The sequence below is a fragment of the Aulostomus chinensis genome, chromosome 20, assembly GCF_037954235.1.
Source record: "Aulostomus chinensis isolate RoL2024-O1b breed Wild chromosome 20, RoL_Achi_v1.0, whole genome shotgun sequence".
Classification (NCBI taxonomy): domain Eukaryota; kingdom Metazoa; phylum Chordata; class Actinopteri; order Syngnathiformes; family Aulostomidae; genus Aulostomus; species Aulostomus chinensis.
This window is the reverse complement of record NC_141339.1, coordinates 20,133,909-20,152,806: the sequence shown is the minus strand read 5'-3', so window position 1 is coordinate 20,152,806 and position 18,898 is coordinate 20,133,909. Positions and strand designations below refer to the sequence as shown.

At 44.0% G+C, this 18,898-nt stretch overlaps 2 protein-coding genes across 5 annotated transcripts; both read right to left on the bottom strand.

Moving 5' to 3' along the window:
* Positions 1–63: 63 nt before the first annotated feature.
* On the bottom strand, positions 64–9,249 carry cipcb (CLOCK-interacting pacemaker b). 3 transcript variants are annotated; one of them, XM_086189172.1, is made up of 4 exons: positions 8,867–9,249; positions 7,494–7,753; positions 7,223–7,407; positions 64–4,931 (listed from the first exon to the last, which is right to left on the bottom strand). In XM_086189172.1, exons 2-4 carry the CDS (start codon positions 7,600–7,602, stop codon positions 4,026–4,028), a joined length of 1,200 nt encoding a protein of 399 aa, XP_086045298.1. In that variant the 5' UTR covers positions 7,603–7,753; positions 8,867–9,249; the 3' UTR covers positions 64–4,025. The 3 variants fall into 3 exon arrangements, with proteins under 3 accessions (XP_086045298.1, XP_086045297.1, XP_086045299.1); XM_086189171.1 differs by having other exon boundaries at positions 7,494–7,685; XM_086189173.1 differs by having other exon boundaries at positions 7,494–7,661.
* A 2,005-nt stretch (positions 9,250–11,254) lies between these two features.
* LOC147243193 (snake venom vascular endothelial growth factor toxin-like) lies at positions 11,255–18,702 on the bottom strand. 2 transcript variants are annotated; one of them, XM_086190277.1, is made up of 7 exons: positions 18,322–18,702; positions 16,183–16,216; positions 15,871–16,067; positions 15,716–15,792; positions 15,600–15,629; positions 14,771–14,839; positions 11,255–11,537 (listed from the first exon to the last, which is right to left on the bottom strand). In XM_086190277.1, exons 1-7 carry the CDS (start codon positions 18,385–18,387, stop codon positions 11,501–11,503), a joined length of 510 nt encoding a protein of 169 aa, XP_086046403.1. In that variant the 5' UTR covers positions 18,388–18,702; the 3' UTR covers positions 11,255–11,500. The 2 variants fall into 2 exon arrangements, with proteins under 2 accessions (XP_086046403.1, XP_086046404.1); XM_086190278.1 differs by having other exon boundaries at positions 14,771–14,836.
* Between the last annotated feature and the right edge of the window lie 196 nt (positions 18,703–18,898).

Sequence of the window (18,898 nt, the reverse complement as noted above, 5' to 3'; positions counted from 1 at the left end):
GTCACTGTGTCCCCATCCCACCCAAAACACTGATGAAGTTCTCAAACACGCTCATTTCTCTAGTTTTTATTGAGATTTCGAGCAGATCGAGTACAACCAATAATGTTAAAGTACAACATAAACAGTCAAGAGATTTTTTTTTTAAAAAGTGTCCAAAAAAAACCCCAAGATGCTTCTTAATTGGTTGAAAATGAAATGAAAATGAAGCTTTGAAGGCAGCAGATGACTCACACGCTGTCTGAAGCATGGCTTGGATGATAGAGTAACTGCAGGAAGTAGAACACCGCTATCATAACGGCGAGAAAGAAGCAATTAACAACGGAAGACAGGGTCATTAGAGGCCTTCAAAGATGAGCGCTTTCCCTTCAGAGAAACTGCGCGGAAAGCAAACGTGTCAGGGAGGACGGTGTCCTCCGCCCTCGCTGGAGGAAAGGGGACAGGAAGAGGAAGCCACAAGCACAATCATGAGACAAGTTTCCGACTGTTGCATGGCAGGCGGCACGCAGGTTTCAAGCAGCCTAACAGTTTCTGAGTCAGCAAGTTATCAGTTTCAGCTGCAGGTCTGACAGGTAAAGTAAGAATAAGCATGTCTGGACTCCTTATGATGAGACCACCAGTTGTTGTTGTTTTTTTTTGTGTGACAATGAGATAAACTGAATCTTTTCTAACCAAAAAAAATGTAGCTCGCCGTCTTGTGATGACAGGATATGATGGTAACCACAAGCCAAGCGTCGCTGCATCGTGATAATCACATAAATAAACCTATAAAAATTAGTCCCCACGAGATAACGCCATAAAAAAATAAACTGCTTACAAGAACAGCCTCTCGTGCCTTCCGTACGGAGCAAACATTGAAGGCTGCGGAACTTTTGTTTTGCTTATTTAGAGACGAAATAAAAGCTGCAAACAAATCTTGGGTTTCTGCGTCTTCTCCAGAAGCCGATCATGGTTTCAAATATCAAAACAGAACCGATGGTATGAAACTTCTGTTTCCGCAACAAGAATTATCATGAGCTTTAATTTTCAATCTTCCTCAAACTGTATTTACATTCTGATTCACACAGATAAATGTGGAATACAAAACATCCCTTTTTTATGTTTCCGATGAGCCGTTCGAAGTCAACGTTAAGTACAGTATTTTTACATCAAACGTTATCATAGTTAAATACACAGAACGTGGAAAAAAAAAAAAACACCCTCACTACCAGTAATAAAGACGACGATGTCACAGAACGACTCGTGTAAATGTTGGCCTGACTACAGAGACTAGGGATACATGGTGATGTGCTTCTGCTGCCCCACAATGCACTTCAGTTAAGACTTTTTGCCTTAAATGATTCGCCACCAGCTGCCATTAGAGTTTGCTCAAGAGTAGTTTAGTGCAAAAGCAAAGTGCTGCGACACTCAACGTGGATGTTAAGGCCATGGTTTATTAACGAAAAACATTACTGAAGCGTCACAAAAACGGCGCTGTTGTTCCTGATTTGCGACAGTTGGACCGACACACGCGACACTGACGCATAACGGCTGGTCGTCTTGAAGAGAACCGCTTGCCTTAGCGCTGTGGTTCTCAACCATCTTGAGAGGCGACCCTCAGAACAATCGCTTCCTGCCCCTCCTTTTTAGAAAAAAAATAATATTTCCATTTAGACTTTTAAAATAACTGCCCCATCACAGTGAATGTGTGCAACCTGATGAATACAATCTCATGTTGCGAATGTAACCGGGCCCGTTTAGTTTTACAGCTCTTAGTTGAAGAACTTCCCATAGATTTTAAAGCATCCACTAGTTTTCACATGCGGACTCTCACGCGCTCAATTCAGCCCACGCAAAGACCATTTGTATCATTGTTACCGGAAGCAGATGGAAAAAAAACAAACAAGTAAAAACTGTTCCTGGTCTCACGTTCTTCTCCACACACCCTGGAAGCAACCCCCAGAAATTGTCATGACCTCCATGAGGGTTCCGACACTCAGGTTGAGAACCACTGGTCTAATTGACTCAGCAATATCCCATTGACAAAAAACAAAAACAACTCCCCTATAGAAACAGAAAGTGTGTGCACTCAGTCACAATAGCTTATATCCAAGTGGATATGAAAACACATCATGATATTCTACGTAGCACGGACACGGCCAGCAGGAACGAACCGTTACACAACCAGCCAAGCGTCTGAATGGCTGGTAAAGAGCTTCCAGCCAATTTGCAGCTGCCGTCGACATGATGGGAATGCTAAACTAAAAACACGGAGCTGGAAAAAAGGAAGAAAAATACAGCAGGAAGTGACCAAATCAGGCACGTTTGTCTGTTTAAAACGATGATGGAGACATTCAACATGGATCCGGTCAAAAATAACAAATATTACATAACCAGTAACTGCTGTAATAAACCACTCCCATTATATACACATCATCTACATCTGCACGGAGACACGAGTGACCGTTCCAGTGATTTCAGTTTACGTGCCCCCCTTCATTTTTGTCCTCCGTCTCTTCATGCCGTCCATCCAAACCTCTCACGGTTTGATTGCCAGCGAGCTGAATGTTTCTGTGCAAGAGGTCGTTTGAGTGGAAGTGATCTCATCAGGTTGATGATGGAACAACAAGCTCTGGTTCAGGCCTCGTTTAACCTTGAAGCCTTGACACACCAAACCAACAATTTGCTACTGGCGAGTGTGTTAACGGTCCACCGCAGCCCAACGGGTCCCCCCCCACCCCCCCAGTCTTTGTTGGCAAACGCTAGCCTTGAACTATGGATGTTGAGGCTTATAAAGAGCTCTTTGACCAACCCTTCCGTGTAGCAAATCTAGGATTATAATAATTCCTCCCTGTTTATCAAGTCTGTGTTGTTGTACACAAGCAAGCTGATAATACCTGTGTACCTCAAAACAACGGATTAGAATACAATTGCCACGTTTTAAAGAAGGAACAAGACCAATGTTGTCTCTAATTGAAGTGTGTTAGAAGGTCTTTTTAAAAGACCACCCCAACAGACTAGGAGACAGATACCCTCCTGCCCTCTGAGGACCCACAAACCCGAGGACCAGCTAGTTAGCTTAGCACAATAAATGATAAGGGGTGAAGTGTTGGCGTACATCGGTCAAAAAGACCGAAATACATTTGTCTCCTGAGTGAAGGCTTGTGTTGGATTGTGCAGGACATTCATTATAAAATTATGAGACATGAATTCAGAGTCAGACACATAAGCAGAACTACCTTTTTTGACTGGACGCTGACTTGACGCATCGCCACTAAACTTCAACCAGCACAACGGAGAGTTAACCTTGTGAAAGACAACAAGGATGATTAGTTCCTGACCAATCAAGATCCTGAACCTTAACCATGTGTAACACGATACTTAAGAGGAGGAACTAGAGGTTTCAGAGGCTGAGCAGAGGAATGCTAACACTTCCCATCAACTACCATTCATTGTGCTAAGCTAACTGGCAGTCAGCTGATCTCTGTGGGTCTCAGCTTCCACATGTACAGGAGTGAAGGGTATCCATCTTCTTGTCTGGCTCTGGGGTGGATGAAAAATCAGCTGCCATGTTCATTTAAAAAGGAGGCGTGCTGATGTTTTCAATGATCAAAGCATATAATGCAGAGTTTGCCTGAATCTGCCAAAAAAAGTTACCCTTTCTTTATGTGACATTTCCTAGATTCCAAATACAAGCTGGGGATAGAAGTATTTTCTTTCCTGCAGGTGGGGAACTTGTGTGCATGCTGGCGGTGAATTCCCCGACACCAGTAGCTTCAGTCTTGTGATGGGTAAAACTACAACCCTTAAACAATGAAAAGGCTATTGACACTTTATCCTTTGTGGTTGGCTTGGTGTGTCGGGGCCCAAAGGCAGATGGCAGTCAAATGTAGGTCAAAGCGAACTGTGTGAAAGAGTCCGAGGGGTGGATTGTGAATTGTGGAGCACATTACTTTCGGTCCATCTGTCTCAGTACGCGCCAACCCCCTACCCAGACGTTCCTTCCCTCATCTCAGCATGAGGATTTACCGTCCAGCATGAGTCTCGGTTCAGTCGGCCATTAGGCTGGTGTGAGCAGCCCTCTCCCTCTCTTTTTCTCGGTCTTCATTCTGAAGGCTGGCGTGCAGCTTCACACAAATGCTGGTGTCGCCGCTCTGTAGAGCCTGAAGAAAGAGATCCGTGTGTTCTTTTAGCCGGTCTAGGTCATTCTGGGTGCGGCGGTTTTGCCTGAGAAGCTCCTTGGTGCGCAGCGTGATGTCTAGCAGGCCGGACTTGCTCAGGATGTTGTATGTGTTGCAGAAGCGCTTCCTCTTTGTATCAACATCACTGTCACTATGAGTATTATCTACTGATAAGCTGTCCTCTTGGGTGACTGACCGGAGGTCAAGGGGTGTCAGGTTTTTTGCACCGCTGGTGCAAGTGAAAGACAACGAGGGGGTAAGCTCAGCTTGGCTGAGAGCTGATGAAGGCCGCTCGCTAGCAGGACTACTGCTGGAGCTGGTTTCTGTTGTCAGGAGAGGAAGTCGGCTCTGGAGTAGAGGAGATTTTGTGCCGGGGCTAACGGGGAGAATGGGAGTGGTCGAGCCAGAGCTGCCACTTTTTTGCTGCTGTTTCTCTCTTTGACAATGATCCCAGTGATTGGAAGTAAAACTGCTGCCTCTCTCTGACCCTGAAACAGAGGATGACGAGGAAGTTGAAGATGATGAAGAGGCAGTTCCTCTCCCTGAGGAGCCAGAGCTGTCTCCGGGATGTGGAGCAATCTTGGGGTAGGATTTCAGGATTGGAAGATACTTCTTGGGTCGCCGGTGTCTGGAGGCTTCTTTGGAGGCAGAGGAAGCCTGACGAGACACAACGGGTTGGAGGAAGACCACCTGGGGCTGTTGGACCACTGGTTGAACCACCTCCACTGTAGGACTGAAGCCCCAAGGCTTCAGAGCAGGAGGGTTGTCTCCAGGCTAAAATGACAACAGAATAATGATAGAGTGCTTTAAAAAGCAGAGTCCATTATAGGCATTTAACTGTCTCATATTGGCCCTCAGTCATGAAATGTTCATTACGCTCTGATTTAATCTTACGTGCTATTGGAAATTTCCTTGAACAGAATAAAAATTTAACATTACTGACAGGAAGTGAACCCCGGTGGTCATTTTAACTCCTCTCTTCTGACATTCACTGCGTGCACTTTGTAACATCAAACTATTCACAAGCCTAAGTGGCTGACAGTTACGCAAGGAGTTGTCAGGCTTTGTTTCCTGCCCAAAACATTTAGGCTATGAAAAGTCAAACATGTGTGTAAGAATATACAAGTATACTACACAAATGACGTCCATTATCTTTTTCATATCCATCAGTAATACACACAACAAATGTCACACTTGTGCCACAAGAAAACCAAATGCATGATATGATATCAATGGTGGCTACACATGTAGCACAAGCCTTGTTTTTTACCCTCCAGATAAGAAAGTGTATCAATTAAGAAAAGCAGAGATGTGAGTTAATTAGTTAATGACCAGCAGCAACCGTCCCTGAATCCCTGAACTTCGTCATCTACCCCTCTTCTGCTAATTGACTTCCGCTGGCAATACATAGACTCTCAAATCAAATTTGAGTCCCTAAATGCATCACAGCATAACTTCTGGTTTTGCACCCATCTAGTCGAACTCAATCACACAGCTGATGCTCCTTCTCAACCCCGGAGATCTTCAGAGGAACCTCACCTGACACTGCTGGACCCACACATGATGGTCTCAGTACAAACAGCGCTGGCTTGTGGTTCAAGATGGTGGAATGAACACTAAATGCTATCAGAGCAGGACAGTGAACTTTCTTTCTTTCTTTTGATGCCTTCAAAAATAAGACTACGCTCCTTGTCTGGGAAAGAGGGCATGAGATAACAGCCACAGCAGCAGATTACATTGAAAAGAACTTGATAGTCACATGTATTAACTATGTCTGCACTCAGCCTCTCATCTAATCCCTGTGTTCTGTCTATTTGTGAGTCAGTGAAGTCAATTTTATAACCCAATATCAATAGAGGCATGTGGTTAAAAAAGTTGAGCGGCGCACAACCCAAATTCATGAGGCTGGAAGACCAGAATAAAGTGACCTAAATACAGATAAAACTCCTCTATTATACATCATCACATGACTGAAACCATCACATATATCAGAATATTTACAAGAAAAAACTCCAAAGATGACATTTCTTGAAATAGCGAAGAAAGCAAATTCCTGCTTCTAGCAGGCGATAGACCTCCAGACAAGTTCATTCTTGCTCGACAAGGCATCTTTTCACAAAATTTCATCCAGATCGCTGTGGTAGTTTTTGCGTAGTACTTCTGACAGACAGACAAACAAAACCAACCTGCATGAGTGAGACCGCAACCTCCTCAACTCAACAAACAAACTAAGACGGACTAAAAAAGGCGTGTTTCCATCCAGCTCTTTTTAAACGCATTTTATCTTTAAGCTCAAGGAGAGGTGGTTAATAAAAACATAAATACATGCAAATTAATGCCATGGAAACAGATTGGGTGAATAAATGATGGAGTACTTCAATCAGTCGTCGTGGTTGTCAGGACTGTGACTAGAATTCACCCGAGAGCACACGGCTGTAATATTAGCAACTAAAAACTCCTGGTTTCCATTGTCATTTCCATTTCCTCCATTCCAGGTTTGACTGCTCTCTTATTTACATCATTTTGCTGCACTTCCCTCTTTTATAGTGGCAGGCAGGAGAATTAGCACGCCATCTACTGCTTACCTCAATGTACAAACAGCGAACATTTGCATAAAAGTAAAAGACTGAAATCTGCATATACTTTCTCTTGCAGATGTTCTCAGAATTTGGATGGAAATCTGACTAATGACTATGATTCAATGATGAACTAACTCTTTGTTTTTCCAGCCAAAAACTTCATCTTAGGGAGCAGAATAATTACAGAATGTGGAAAAAATGTCATTCTTAATCCATTCAAATGAAGCCAACTTCCTTCTCCACTGCTGGTCAGCAAGCAGTCTTTAAAATATGTGAACGGTCATACTTTTTTAGCGACACATTCCAGGCAGCTGCGACTTGAAAGTGAAGATAGGCTCAAGTTAAACACAGGCGCAATAAAGCAGCCATGTCACCTTCCTGTCCTGACCCGAACATACCACTGCACACTTAAAGGTTTTGGGCTGAAACTCTGAGCAGAGTAAGGACTGACAGAATGAACACACCATTTTATAAGATGGTTAGTACCTGTTTTAGGAGAACGTTGTTCATGATGATCATGGGAGACAGACTTGAGTAGGAGCCTCCCACCACAGCCAGTTGTGACGGTTTGGGCCCCGAGGTAGAAGCCTGCGGACCCTGTTGCACAAACGGGCGTGGTGAGTCCTCTGAGTCTGTGGTGTCCATGGTGCTTGTGTGCTCTGAGCTAGCATCTGAGGACCAGGAAGAGGAGTGAGCGGTGAATGATTAAAGACGACTAATTTAAAAGCCCAGAATTGCAGGGCGGCTGAGGTCAAACCTGAGAATCCAGAGTCTCTCTCAGAATCGGCTCTCGAGTGCCCGGACTTCATGACGCGTGGTCTGTTTGTTGTCCTTGAGTCACAATCTGCCTTCCTCTTAGCACTCATCTTCTTCCCTGCTGAATTCTCAATGTCCCTGGTGCGATACACTCTCACAACGACCACATCTGCATATCAGGTAGACGGTAGATCTGTAAATCAATAGATCACATGGAGTAGAGCTTCGTTTCATGTCACCGGCAGAGGGGGGAGTTTTGCCCTATTGTATGTGAGACAATGGGAATTGGATGACATTCAATTAGAGCCGGACAGGATCAATAACATAACACAGAGCTTTTGCTATTTTACTAATTCTGTACTGCAAACATCTCATCCTAATACATATTCAGCTTTCATGATTAGAGCTGCATGAATTTGAAAAAATAACTAACTGACAATATTTTGAGTGATACTGCAAGTATTGCAAAGGAAATATAACGGTGACATTACTCTCATTCATTCATTGAAAAATTAAAAAAAAAATAATTTAAGTGATAATGTTGTGACGTTTGTTGGGATGTACATCAACCGAAGTTGTCTTCTAAGGCTGCAGAGTGACATGTGCAGCCAGGACATCTCTGCAGCTACACAAGATTCAATTTAGGGCTGAGCAGAACGGACAAAATCAAATATCATAACTGTTTTGGCCAAATACCAGGACGTTGTGGCACTATTACTCAGCTAGTAACGGTATTCATAGTCTACATATCAACATTTACTGTCCTTAAAGAAACTTTCCATTTTACATTCAATTTAAAAGCAGACTTATCTTGCAGTACATTATGGCATGGAAATCTTAATATTCACTACAGTGGAACATCAAGCTGCAATCATCGGTTGATTCTTGTTTCTAATACCCGCATTGTAGGGACAATATTTACGATAATATCACAATGTCAACATGACACTGCAATATTACCCAGCCTTAATCTGAAACGGTAGTTAGAAATACAATTAACCAATGTTGTAACCACTGTGACTGCGCCGTCCTGCGGTTCCGAAATGTCAGCAGGCAGTTTGATTACATTTCTGTTAATTGTGCAGCGCTGAAAGTCTTGGCTTCGGTTAAAGTTACACAGGATAGTGCAAAAGTACTGGACGCTATGCCCGCTCTTAGTTTGACACAATTCACTTTATTGAAATGTGAAAAAATTTAAAAAGCGACTGAATACCTCCCGAGCGAGGAATGTAGGTTAGCACTGGCGTTAGCTTGTCCGCACACTAACATCAAAGCTAGCCGTTAGCGTTAAATGAGGAGCGCGGATAAATAAAATACCACAAAAACGGAGGTAAATAAACACACACAAAAAAAAACACAAAAACCCATGCGTACTTTTCCCTGGCGCTGCTCAAACGTCGATGTCCGCAGAAACTGGTCGCTGAAAGACAGGCTGAAGACGTCTACCGTTAGTGCTCCGCCTTGGTGTGGCTGCTGGTGCTGCTACGTTGCCCAGAACTCGGCGTTCCACGGTACAACACACGAGACCGACCGCCCCTCCCCCTGCCCGTCGGTCACATGCGAGTCATGGTGGGAACAGCCGTTAACAACCCCCGTTCAACCGTCCTCTGAAAGCTGAAAAACGAAGTAATCACCCTCATCTGGTCGTTAATGTCTTCCCGACACTCCGACTATCGTTCCCAAAAGACAACGTCAATAGAAAACACACAGGATATTCCTTAGCTCCACTGTGCCATATTTGGCAATTCGGGAATGGGCGTGGCTTTCTCTGGAGTAGCGTAGACGTCACACCCGCCGCGCAGCTAAATCCGCCCATGTTGTAGAATTCCGCGCTTCTGATTGGCCGACGCAGCCAGCAGCTGAAAAACGTGACCGCTGCCAAATGTGTGGCAAGTTGAGGACATTGTGTTCGCGGAGCAGTCAGGAGGTGTACTCGACAGGCATATCGAATGTGCCATCGGGGGAATCGAGTGACGTGGGGTTTTGAGTACAATATTGTGGTGTATTATATAATAGCCTGGGTTGTCCCGCAGCTAAGCTAAACTGAGAGAGCTACCGCATGTTGAAGAGGTAAACAAAACGCTGCCCTGAACAAAACGTTCTCACGTGCAGGCACGCTGCTCCTAACTGCGGTACTAAAGACGCAATAAAAGCGCCGCTGCACAGAGTGAGAACAGCACAATTAATGGAAAGCTGACCACAAATTAAAAAAAAAAGTGTTAAACATTACCAAAAAGTTTTATTAACTAGAAGTTATCTGATGTTTATCCAAGTTTGAAGTATTTAATGAGGAAGGTTTTGGTTTTTTTTTTTTTTAAACCACACTTTCATGATCTTCACCAACCAGTAACCTCTTGTATTCTTCATTCAGAGTGTGTGACTACACAGCCAAGGGGGTTAAGTCAGAGGTGGAGTGGCCGTCTAGCAACAGAAGGGTTGCTGGTTCGATCCTCTCTTCCCCCACAGACCATGTCCAGGTAATCTTGAGCAAGATACTGAGCCCCTAATTGCGTCCTGGTGGCCCTGTGGCGACTGGCCACCTGTCCAGGGTGAACCCCGCCTCTCACCCAGTGTTAGCTGGGCTAAGCTCCAGCCCCTGTGACCCTTAAAGGATGAGCGATATAGAAAATGGATGGGTGGATGGACTAGTTGGCCTCACTAGATAAGCATCTCACTGTATCCTTAATGAGAGTGAGGACAACAAACGTATTTAGGGTGTATTTTAGAACACAAGTTACCGTGTCCTATATTTAAGCAGATTCAGTAATGTTTATCATAAAAAACGCAGTTAATAATTAATAGCACACGTCTACATCTGCAGTCACACAGACGTGTGCTTCTATAGCGGTGCAGGAGACAGTAGTAATACTTGCTGAAGATACTTCACCCCAAAAAGTGTGTTTTGCTCTCCGAGTTTCTTTGAGGTTTCTTGAGCTCACGACGGACATTTGTTCACCACCGCATTCGTGACAGCAGAATGCGGAGAGGCCAGGCATCGTATAGGTAGCAGGGACGAGAACGGGGAAAGATAGGGTGGGAGAGGGGAGAGACAACATCATGAATTCAAAACACCTCTTTTTTAGGGTGCTCCAGTAGGAAAAAAAAACACTTTTTGGGTGACGCATCGCAGTAAAGACCCCCTCCAGTGGAAAATGTGTTTTTCTACTTGTTCCCGCAGTTGAATGTTGTGTGTAAGATGCATCGAAGTCCAGAGTTTACGCTCCCATTGGTGAAAAAAAAAGAAAAAAGTACGGCACCTCTCAGTGCTTGCTGGACAAACTGAAGCAGTCTCACGAGTATGATTTGTTAAATGGTTTGAAAGCTGATCCTGGTCCAAAAATGAAATATGAAGCCTCGAGTGCAAAAAAAAAAAAAAAAGACAGAATGGACTTGAGGGAAGTAGTAGGAGGCATCTCGTGACCAGCAGTTGAACATGTGAAATGAAAGAATTTTGACATTTCTACATTGATACCATCTGCGATGTTTAATGAGGGAGAAGGTGGTGCTTTAAGGATTTTAGTATGGTGTTTCAAGTTGTTTTCCTGCACAGACCCAGACATTTATTTGGGCTATTTTTAACGCCATGAGTGATTTTGTCACAGTGAATCCCGAGGTCATGGAGACGCCACCTGGCTGGCCTCTCCGTGGAAGTAATTGATCCGACAGTTGATCAGCGAAGATCCCAGGACTGATGGCGGCCTTAATCCTTTCCTCCTTGGCAGCTGATTCGCCTTAAGCATTCCACCCATTATCTCTGGCAACGTCCCCTACTGTTTTATCCTATTTTTAAAATCCCACACAAAAGACACAGGATTATTTAAATGAAAACTGACAAGGGATTGTTGGCCCGGAGTCAGCGACAAATGAGTTTTATATGCTTGTTTAATCAAAAGGCAGACAAACAAAAAGCACAAGCGAAATGCGAAATCAGATGTCTGAAGGACGCACGGGATGACGGAAGTTGTTGGGACAGAAGTAGAAGATGAATCGTTACATGCTGTTGTTTACTCAGGAAATGGGAATCTTGTTTTCAGGAACCGGGCATCTGGAAAGACAAATATTTAAGAAATTAAATTCGTTTAAAAACAATAAAGTGAATATGTTATAGATTCGATATTTTCAGCCTTTTTTATGCGGGAAATTAATTCAAGCTTCTTCTTTTTTTTGTTGTTCTCTAAGACAGAACTGCTGCAGGAGTTTTGGATAAAAGGATCACTAGAACCATCGATCACTCAGAAAAAAGGCCGTTTTCAACCTCCAAAGAGGAAAACATTAGATTCTCCGGCAATGTTGCTTTGCATCGCTACGGAAGACCAGACAGACGGTGAACTGGTGGCCACTTGTGGAGCGTATAGGTGAGTTCGGCCAAACCAAATGCAAAAAAAAGAAAGCTATTTTTCCACGATATTCAGTGAATCTGAGCATAAATATAATGAGTTTGTCCTCAGGCCGTGTTACACCCCTCCACGAAGGCTGTCGAAATTTAGCCTCTTATGTTTTTGTGCTGATAAAACAGAAACAGAAACAGAAACAGCTGTCGTGATGTTGAGAATCCATGTGGAAGTCACGTAATGAGCTAAAACTTCCTTTTCTCTCTTGTCGCTTGTTCCAATATTTCTGGAGGAACTAATTCTTGGACAATCGTTCCCTAAACCTAAACAACCGCTCATTAAGCCAGTGGCAGCTTTACCACTTCGAACGTGAATCCCAGTCCCTTCTCCGAGCTGGCCACTAAGCGCAAGCGGAGTCTGACGCCAGCGCAGCGAGACACACGGATCTTAAACATTCAGACTGGATCAGAGGACCCGTCTGCTCCACCTCCAGGGCACATGTCCAGAGGCCTACAGGGTTCAGAGGTCCCTCGGATCCTCTTTGAGAAGGAGCTGTTCATTGCAGGAGTAATAAAGGAGAAAGTTCTTCTGGACAAGTGGGCTAAAATCCAAAACAATTACTTTGAAGCCATCAGAGGGAATGTCTATCCTCTCAAGGGTTCCACACCGGGTTATTCAAGTTATTGACGATCTCTAACGTGGGTAGATGAGGCGAAGGCACCATAAAGTCAGGAACTAAGTAAGTCATTTATTTCTAGAGCTCATTGAAAGAGCTGCACAAAGGACAAGTGAAAATCTCACGTTTACTTTTTCCACTCTTGCTGCTTATTGGGGTTTTCCTCTGTTTGTGTTTGCCCTCAACGCTGCTTCAGAATCGTCCTCCAGGAACGAGGCCGAATTGATTGAATTGAACTGAAGAAACACAACGGCGACAATAAGAGTAGCGACCCCCCCCCCCCCCAGCAGAACCCGTAATCATTGATCCCACTTCAAGCATCACATCGTTTCTCCCCCCGCCCCCCCCCCCCCCGAAGAAGAAAAATACCACTTTTTTTTCCCTTTCTTGATCTGCAGTGCAGACAATGCAGTAAGTAAATGGAGACCATAACATTCGTCTAGGCTAGGATTACTTACACACTTTGTGGCATTATTCTTCCACATTCTACAGTTTTAATGGTCCTACTCCTTTACGCTCTGGTTTATTTTTGTTAGCAGATAGTACAGTGGTCAGTTTATGAACAGAGAAGAAGACGAAGGGCAGTGCTGAATGCTCCTTTCATCCACACTTCCTAATACAACATCACCAGAAATAACTGGTCCCTTGCTGAAGTTTTCCATTATGGTTCAAATGAACTTCTTGTTTTGTGACTGTCGATCTGTTTCCTCCATTTATTTCCACTGTGAAAACATTCTTTTGTGTCTGTCCTTGCTCCAAACAGGATCAACAGAATTTTAAAAAAAATAAAGAAATAGTGTCAAATAAAAGGTCATTGTCATTGTCGTTGCATTTTATTGCAGTTTATTATCAGTTACTGTATGTTATACTGGCATGAAAAATGCAGTACTATGCAAGCACAGGTTTTTAATAGTAATTAGATGATAAACAGAGGTAGACGCGACGTGTCTGTCCCAGAGAATAAACTAAAGGGACACTCTGTAGAGCTCATACCTCGGTCCAAGCCAGTGTTAAAAAAAAAAACAAAAAAAACAGACATGTATCAAGTTAAATTCATCTGCCCCATAATTAAATGCTTGCTTGGCCCGTGCTGCACCGCTCGCCATGGCTGACCGACAGCCAGGTAGTTTTTAACGTAATCACTGCAGACAAACCGACAGATACAGGGGAAAAAACGTAACACGCCAATATTATATCCTGCAAGATGGAGCCCACTTATTTCCTTTGTAGCATCCTTGAGGTGTGACATGCTAACAGTCCTCAGTTGGTGGATTTATCTGCTGTAAAAGAGCTGTGGCCTCACATGGTAGCTGCCACGAGTGGCTGGTGGTTTATTTGCCTTTAATGGTCATCTGTCCTTGGCAGTGTGACAGTGTGGAGAAAAGTGAAATAAATGTTTAACATTTGTGTGTGTGTGTGTGTGTGTTTTGCAGGATCTTGTGGAGCATTGCTCATACTGAGTGCCATCCCAAACTCAATCGTGAGGGGTAGAGGGGGAGTTAAACCCCTAATTTTGATTCAAATTTAATAATGTTTGTTACACCAGCCGTACCTCCTCCACCCACTAGGTGGCGCTGTGACTAAGATTTTAATTCACCTCTAGATGTCTTCAGGCTTGGACTCTCACCAAATGTGTGGGATCTGGAAAACCTCTGACTACGTGGAGTCCAGTTCCCACAGTGTTGTGTAATGTCAAAATTTGCTGCCTCGCCACGGTAACATTGACGAACAAAAAGTCACCGTCTTTGCTGTGACACATCAGCAAGTTCTTAAGGTGTTTGTGACCTAATTTGAGAAGGAGACAGTCAACCCACGAGGAGTACACCAAAATGTAAAAAAAAAAGGCCCATGTCATTTCCTGACTCCACTAGGTGGCGCTATAACTACTCTTCTTTGGCCCACGTTACACCCCTCCACCACCAAGTTTGGTGAAAGTTGCCTTCATGGTTTTTGTGGAATCCTGCTGGCAGACAGACAGAAAGACAGACAGCCTCCTTGGTGGGGGTAACAAAGAAATTCCAAAGTTTATTTTTCTCCATGGCTACACAAAGTTACAACAGCTCCTGTTTCCACTGGAGACATGGAGGTTTGTCCCGAAGCTCACCGCTGTATTTATAACCACCACCTGGGTGCCTCGTCCAGCTGTGAGTGAGACTACAGAGTTCACTCCGGGACAGAGTGAGAGTGGAGAGGAGGTCCGGAGAAAAGCGCTAAGTCTCCTGGAAGTCAGAACAAGTCTATGCAGAAACCCCAAAGAGTGGACTCTCTTACTTGCTGCATCCGCTGGCTGTCTTCTTGTGTTTCCTCCTGCGAGGTCGGTGCGTCGTAGCCTCGTTGCTGCTGTGGAGGAAAAGTAAAGAGCAATGATGAAACTAAGTGGGTTCACATCTCCTAGTTCAAGTGTTCAACTACTCTAAGGCTTCCCGAAATGGGGATTGGGATCCCCTGGGGGGTTCACGAGATACAGCTTCAGGAGCTTCAAGGTTGAGAAATTATAAAAGGCCTCGTTTCTAAGATAAACATAATGTTATCACGACTACAAAAAAAAAACAAAGCAGCTGACGTTTTGTGTTTCTATAGGCCTTTAAGTGTATTTATAGTCAGGTTTCCATCCAAATGGATCATGAATTTTAGCCAAATTTTCACTCATACTTAAAAAAAAAGGGAAAATTGTAGAAGTTAGTTCATCAAGATGAGCAGTAGGCGGTGCATTGATTCCCTTCTACCGCTGTACAAACTTTACTGACTCACAGTGGAAGTGGAGTTTAGAACCGGAGGAGTTTTGCTCACAGCCCTGACAAAGTGGCTGTGACTAAAGGACAGGTCGTCATGTATTTGCCAGAACTGTTTCCAATGCATTTATCTGCATGTATCTTTTGTGATATGTGAGCATTAATTCTTATTTTTAAAAATCCTAGTCATATTTTCACTTTTCCCACTCAGGTTTTTTTCAATGCGCAAACTTGAAAATGTGGATAAAAGGAGCTGCACCCTGTGTGCAACACTTCAACTACCGAGGCTGGTGGGGGTCAGGAGTCTTTGGAACCTTTACGCTGGAGGCCCCAAGCTGCAAAGCTTGGGAACCCACTGATCTACTGACCTTTCCTGAGTTAGCTGGTTCTCCCCGAGTCTACAAAGCACAAACATCTAGCGGTTAGTTGGGAGAAACATCTCAGTTTGCAGCTTCTTTCGAAGCGCTAATTCTCCATGATGTACCTGCATTCACATTGCTGGTGCTCCACAAAGGTGAGCTGCACATGTTGAATAGATTTCATGGGTAGAATCTTCATCACCTGAGAGTCAGAACAAAAGAATCCGCGTGTGATTATCTACCTCCGCAATGAAAAATGTCCGATAGGAGGCAAGCGCACCTCCATAGTGATGTTGCGTTCAAGGGTAGGTTGACACTCAAGGGTTTCATCCATGCAGCAACCGGAACATCGCAGAAGTGGGACACAGTCAGGGATGTAGATGGGCTCCAGATCTCTGGGGTACCCCTGCTCCACATCCACCAGCTGCTCCATTGGCTGACATGCACTCTTCCCCAACACCTCCAACAAGCTCATCACTGCAGGGCAAGGCGAATCTTTAGATGGTGGGTCAAGTGGGGATTGAAGGGATGGGTGACTGAATTTTCATTTTTGAGTGAACTGTCCCTTTAACCTCTAACGGGCTACACTTACCTCTTGAGTGGCCCGTCTCTGGAGAGGGAGAAATCTGCATAAAATATATTTTAAAAAAAGTAAAAAATTATCCAGTTTTATTTCATAAACTCAAATGCCAAACATGTTGTAAAAAAAATGAAAGGTTGCAGAGGCTCGGAAAACTTAATACAACAGTTGCACAGTGCCCTCTTGTGACAAAATGAAGGTGGTGACAAAAAAGTGTCAGGACCGCTTGAAGCAAAAATGAGCCCAGCAGCAACAGAATAAGAACAATCTGTTTGAAATACTAGGATATCTTGTTGACGCAAGAAGCGAAAACCTTGAAAGTATGAAAAGAATAACAGCAACGAATAGCTTCTGCCCACACTCGGGGGAGTTTTAACACACCGAGAACAGAGTTGAGACAGAGGAGAGCAGGAACACGGCACAGCATGGGTTCCTGTCAAGATCCCGCAAGGTCACGCTCTCCACTGGTGAGCGACAAATTGACCAGAGTTGATGTTGGCTCACTTTTTCTTTTTGGATATCAACGTCTCTTTCAAATTCCTCAATCCTATGACTCTGAGAACCCCGATGGAAGGAAACATGGGTTTCTAAATGTCACACATGGCTTTTACAACCCTGCGTTTAACTGTGGCGCTTTTAAGTTAATACCCCCCCCCCTCCCAGCTAAAACAAAAAAACAAAATAAAACACCAAATTGACAAACTTCACAACCATAATGTGATCCATTTGCTCTGGTAACATTTGGAAAGGCTGACACAAGTAAATTACTCATCTATATCTGTTAGCAGAGCGCTAACTAGACTAGCCGGCGTCCCTGGTGTGTTTGCTCAGTTGTGCAGGGCGTTACGCACTGTCAGCACCATGAGCTCATGTTGACGCTGATCAGTATCTGAGGCCAGTCCTTCCAGAAAATGATGTCTTCCTACCAGAGACACCTAAAAACGTAGAAACTATTAGGACTCAGACTTCTGTTCACGGGGCCTTTGCTTCCTAACAATGAAGCATCAGGCTTTGAGGAGACTTAAAAAAGAAAAAGAAAAAACAACAACATGCCCACTGCAGAAGTCCAGATATCCCAGTTCTTTAGACCCTAGAGTGGTTCAAGTTCCAACAACAGGATGTTACCTCACATAACCCTGATGACATCATCATGACTACATCTTACCTGAAGCTTTAGGAAGCTCAGCCCAGAGCCACGGATGATGGCGCCTATCTTAAGTCAGTTAACCTGCGTGTGTATGATTCTTCACACACAGTGACATTCAAGACGACTCTGTCACCCAGCAAAGCGCGGTTTCGAACCGATCCGTCGCACCTGAACTGCCACAGTGACAGGTTTGCGCCAGTGTGATCGTAAGTGAGATTTCCACTCATGATTTGGGGATTGACGGTCTGGATAAAACCTGAGCAACTCTGCGTGAGAGAAAGATATCCAAGGGGTTAACATTTCAAATGCTAAACGTTCATTCTTGCCACCCCATCTGCTGTTAGCGGGGAGAGGCTCAAAGAGCAAAGCTGCAGCGAGGTGTCTCTTCACTGCATTTTCACGGCTGGATGTTGTATCTGCCTGAGGTGAGATGCTTTTAGAGCGAAATCCCAGAGACCCAGAGGAGCTGCAGAGAACAGCAGCGTTTGTTTGAGCGGACGTCACTTTCTCCAATGAACTGATGCACATCTAGAAATCAAACCATATATATTCATATATTTGTTTACACCCCGGGTACCTAACTCGGTATGTTGATCTCAGCATGCAGGAGTTCTGCTGTCTGTTCACACCACTGCAAACATGTCCCCAAAGCCCACAAATAACGACATCTTCAATTAAAACACAGCCGGCTTGGGGATGTGCCCTCTCAAGAGTTGCTGGCTCCACATGTATGAGTTACATTTGAGTCACTGGGAAAAAAAAAAAAAAAGAGCTTGAAAAAAAAAAATCTAAAAAATTATATCTTTACCAAAAAAGCATCTAAAATGTGACTTTTAAGATCAATTCTGGTTTTTAATTTGATAACAATTACATTACTGATTGGCTGCCCCCTTTAAAATAAAGGGAAGTTACTAAATTCTGATTTTATTTTTTTTTTAAACGCAGAAAATTCGTGGGTTTTGGTTGATATTAGCATGACCGGTGAGGTGTGTTGGTTGAGTTACCTGCGCAGGTACCAGCTGAACCAGAAGAACCGCAGACAGAAGAAAGTTTGTCGTGAAGCTTCTCATGTTGCCGCAGTTACCGTGTCGTTTCCCCCGTCGGTCAGAAAGAGATTGAAAACGTCAAAAAAGAAAGAAGAAGGGAGGAAAGATAGAGAGAGAGAGAAATAATTGTGACGCAGTTTTGATTGGCGCGCTTCCCCGCTGCTCGCGCTCTGTGGGATGGTGATCTCGCGCCGCATCGTTCAATATATATGTATACGTATAAGCGCGCGCGTACACACACACACACACACACACGCACAGAGCTGCTGTTGGTCAACAGTTTCAACACGAATTCAAGTGAGACACGAAGATGTAAGTGTGTGTCCATCTGCCTGTCGCCCCCCCCCCCTCTCACAAACACGCGCACACGCGATTATTCTATTTCACGCGCAAGTTAAAAAAAAAAGAAAAAAAAGAAAAATCACAACAATAAATAAATACGGTATTTATGGAAACAGTTCTCGGAGAAGTTACTGTCCTACGGCTCGGTTCAAATGTGACATTTAACTGAAAAAACGGAGTTTTACCGAGTTTA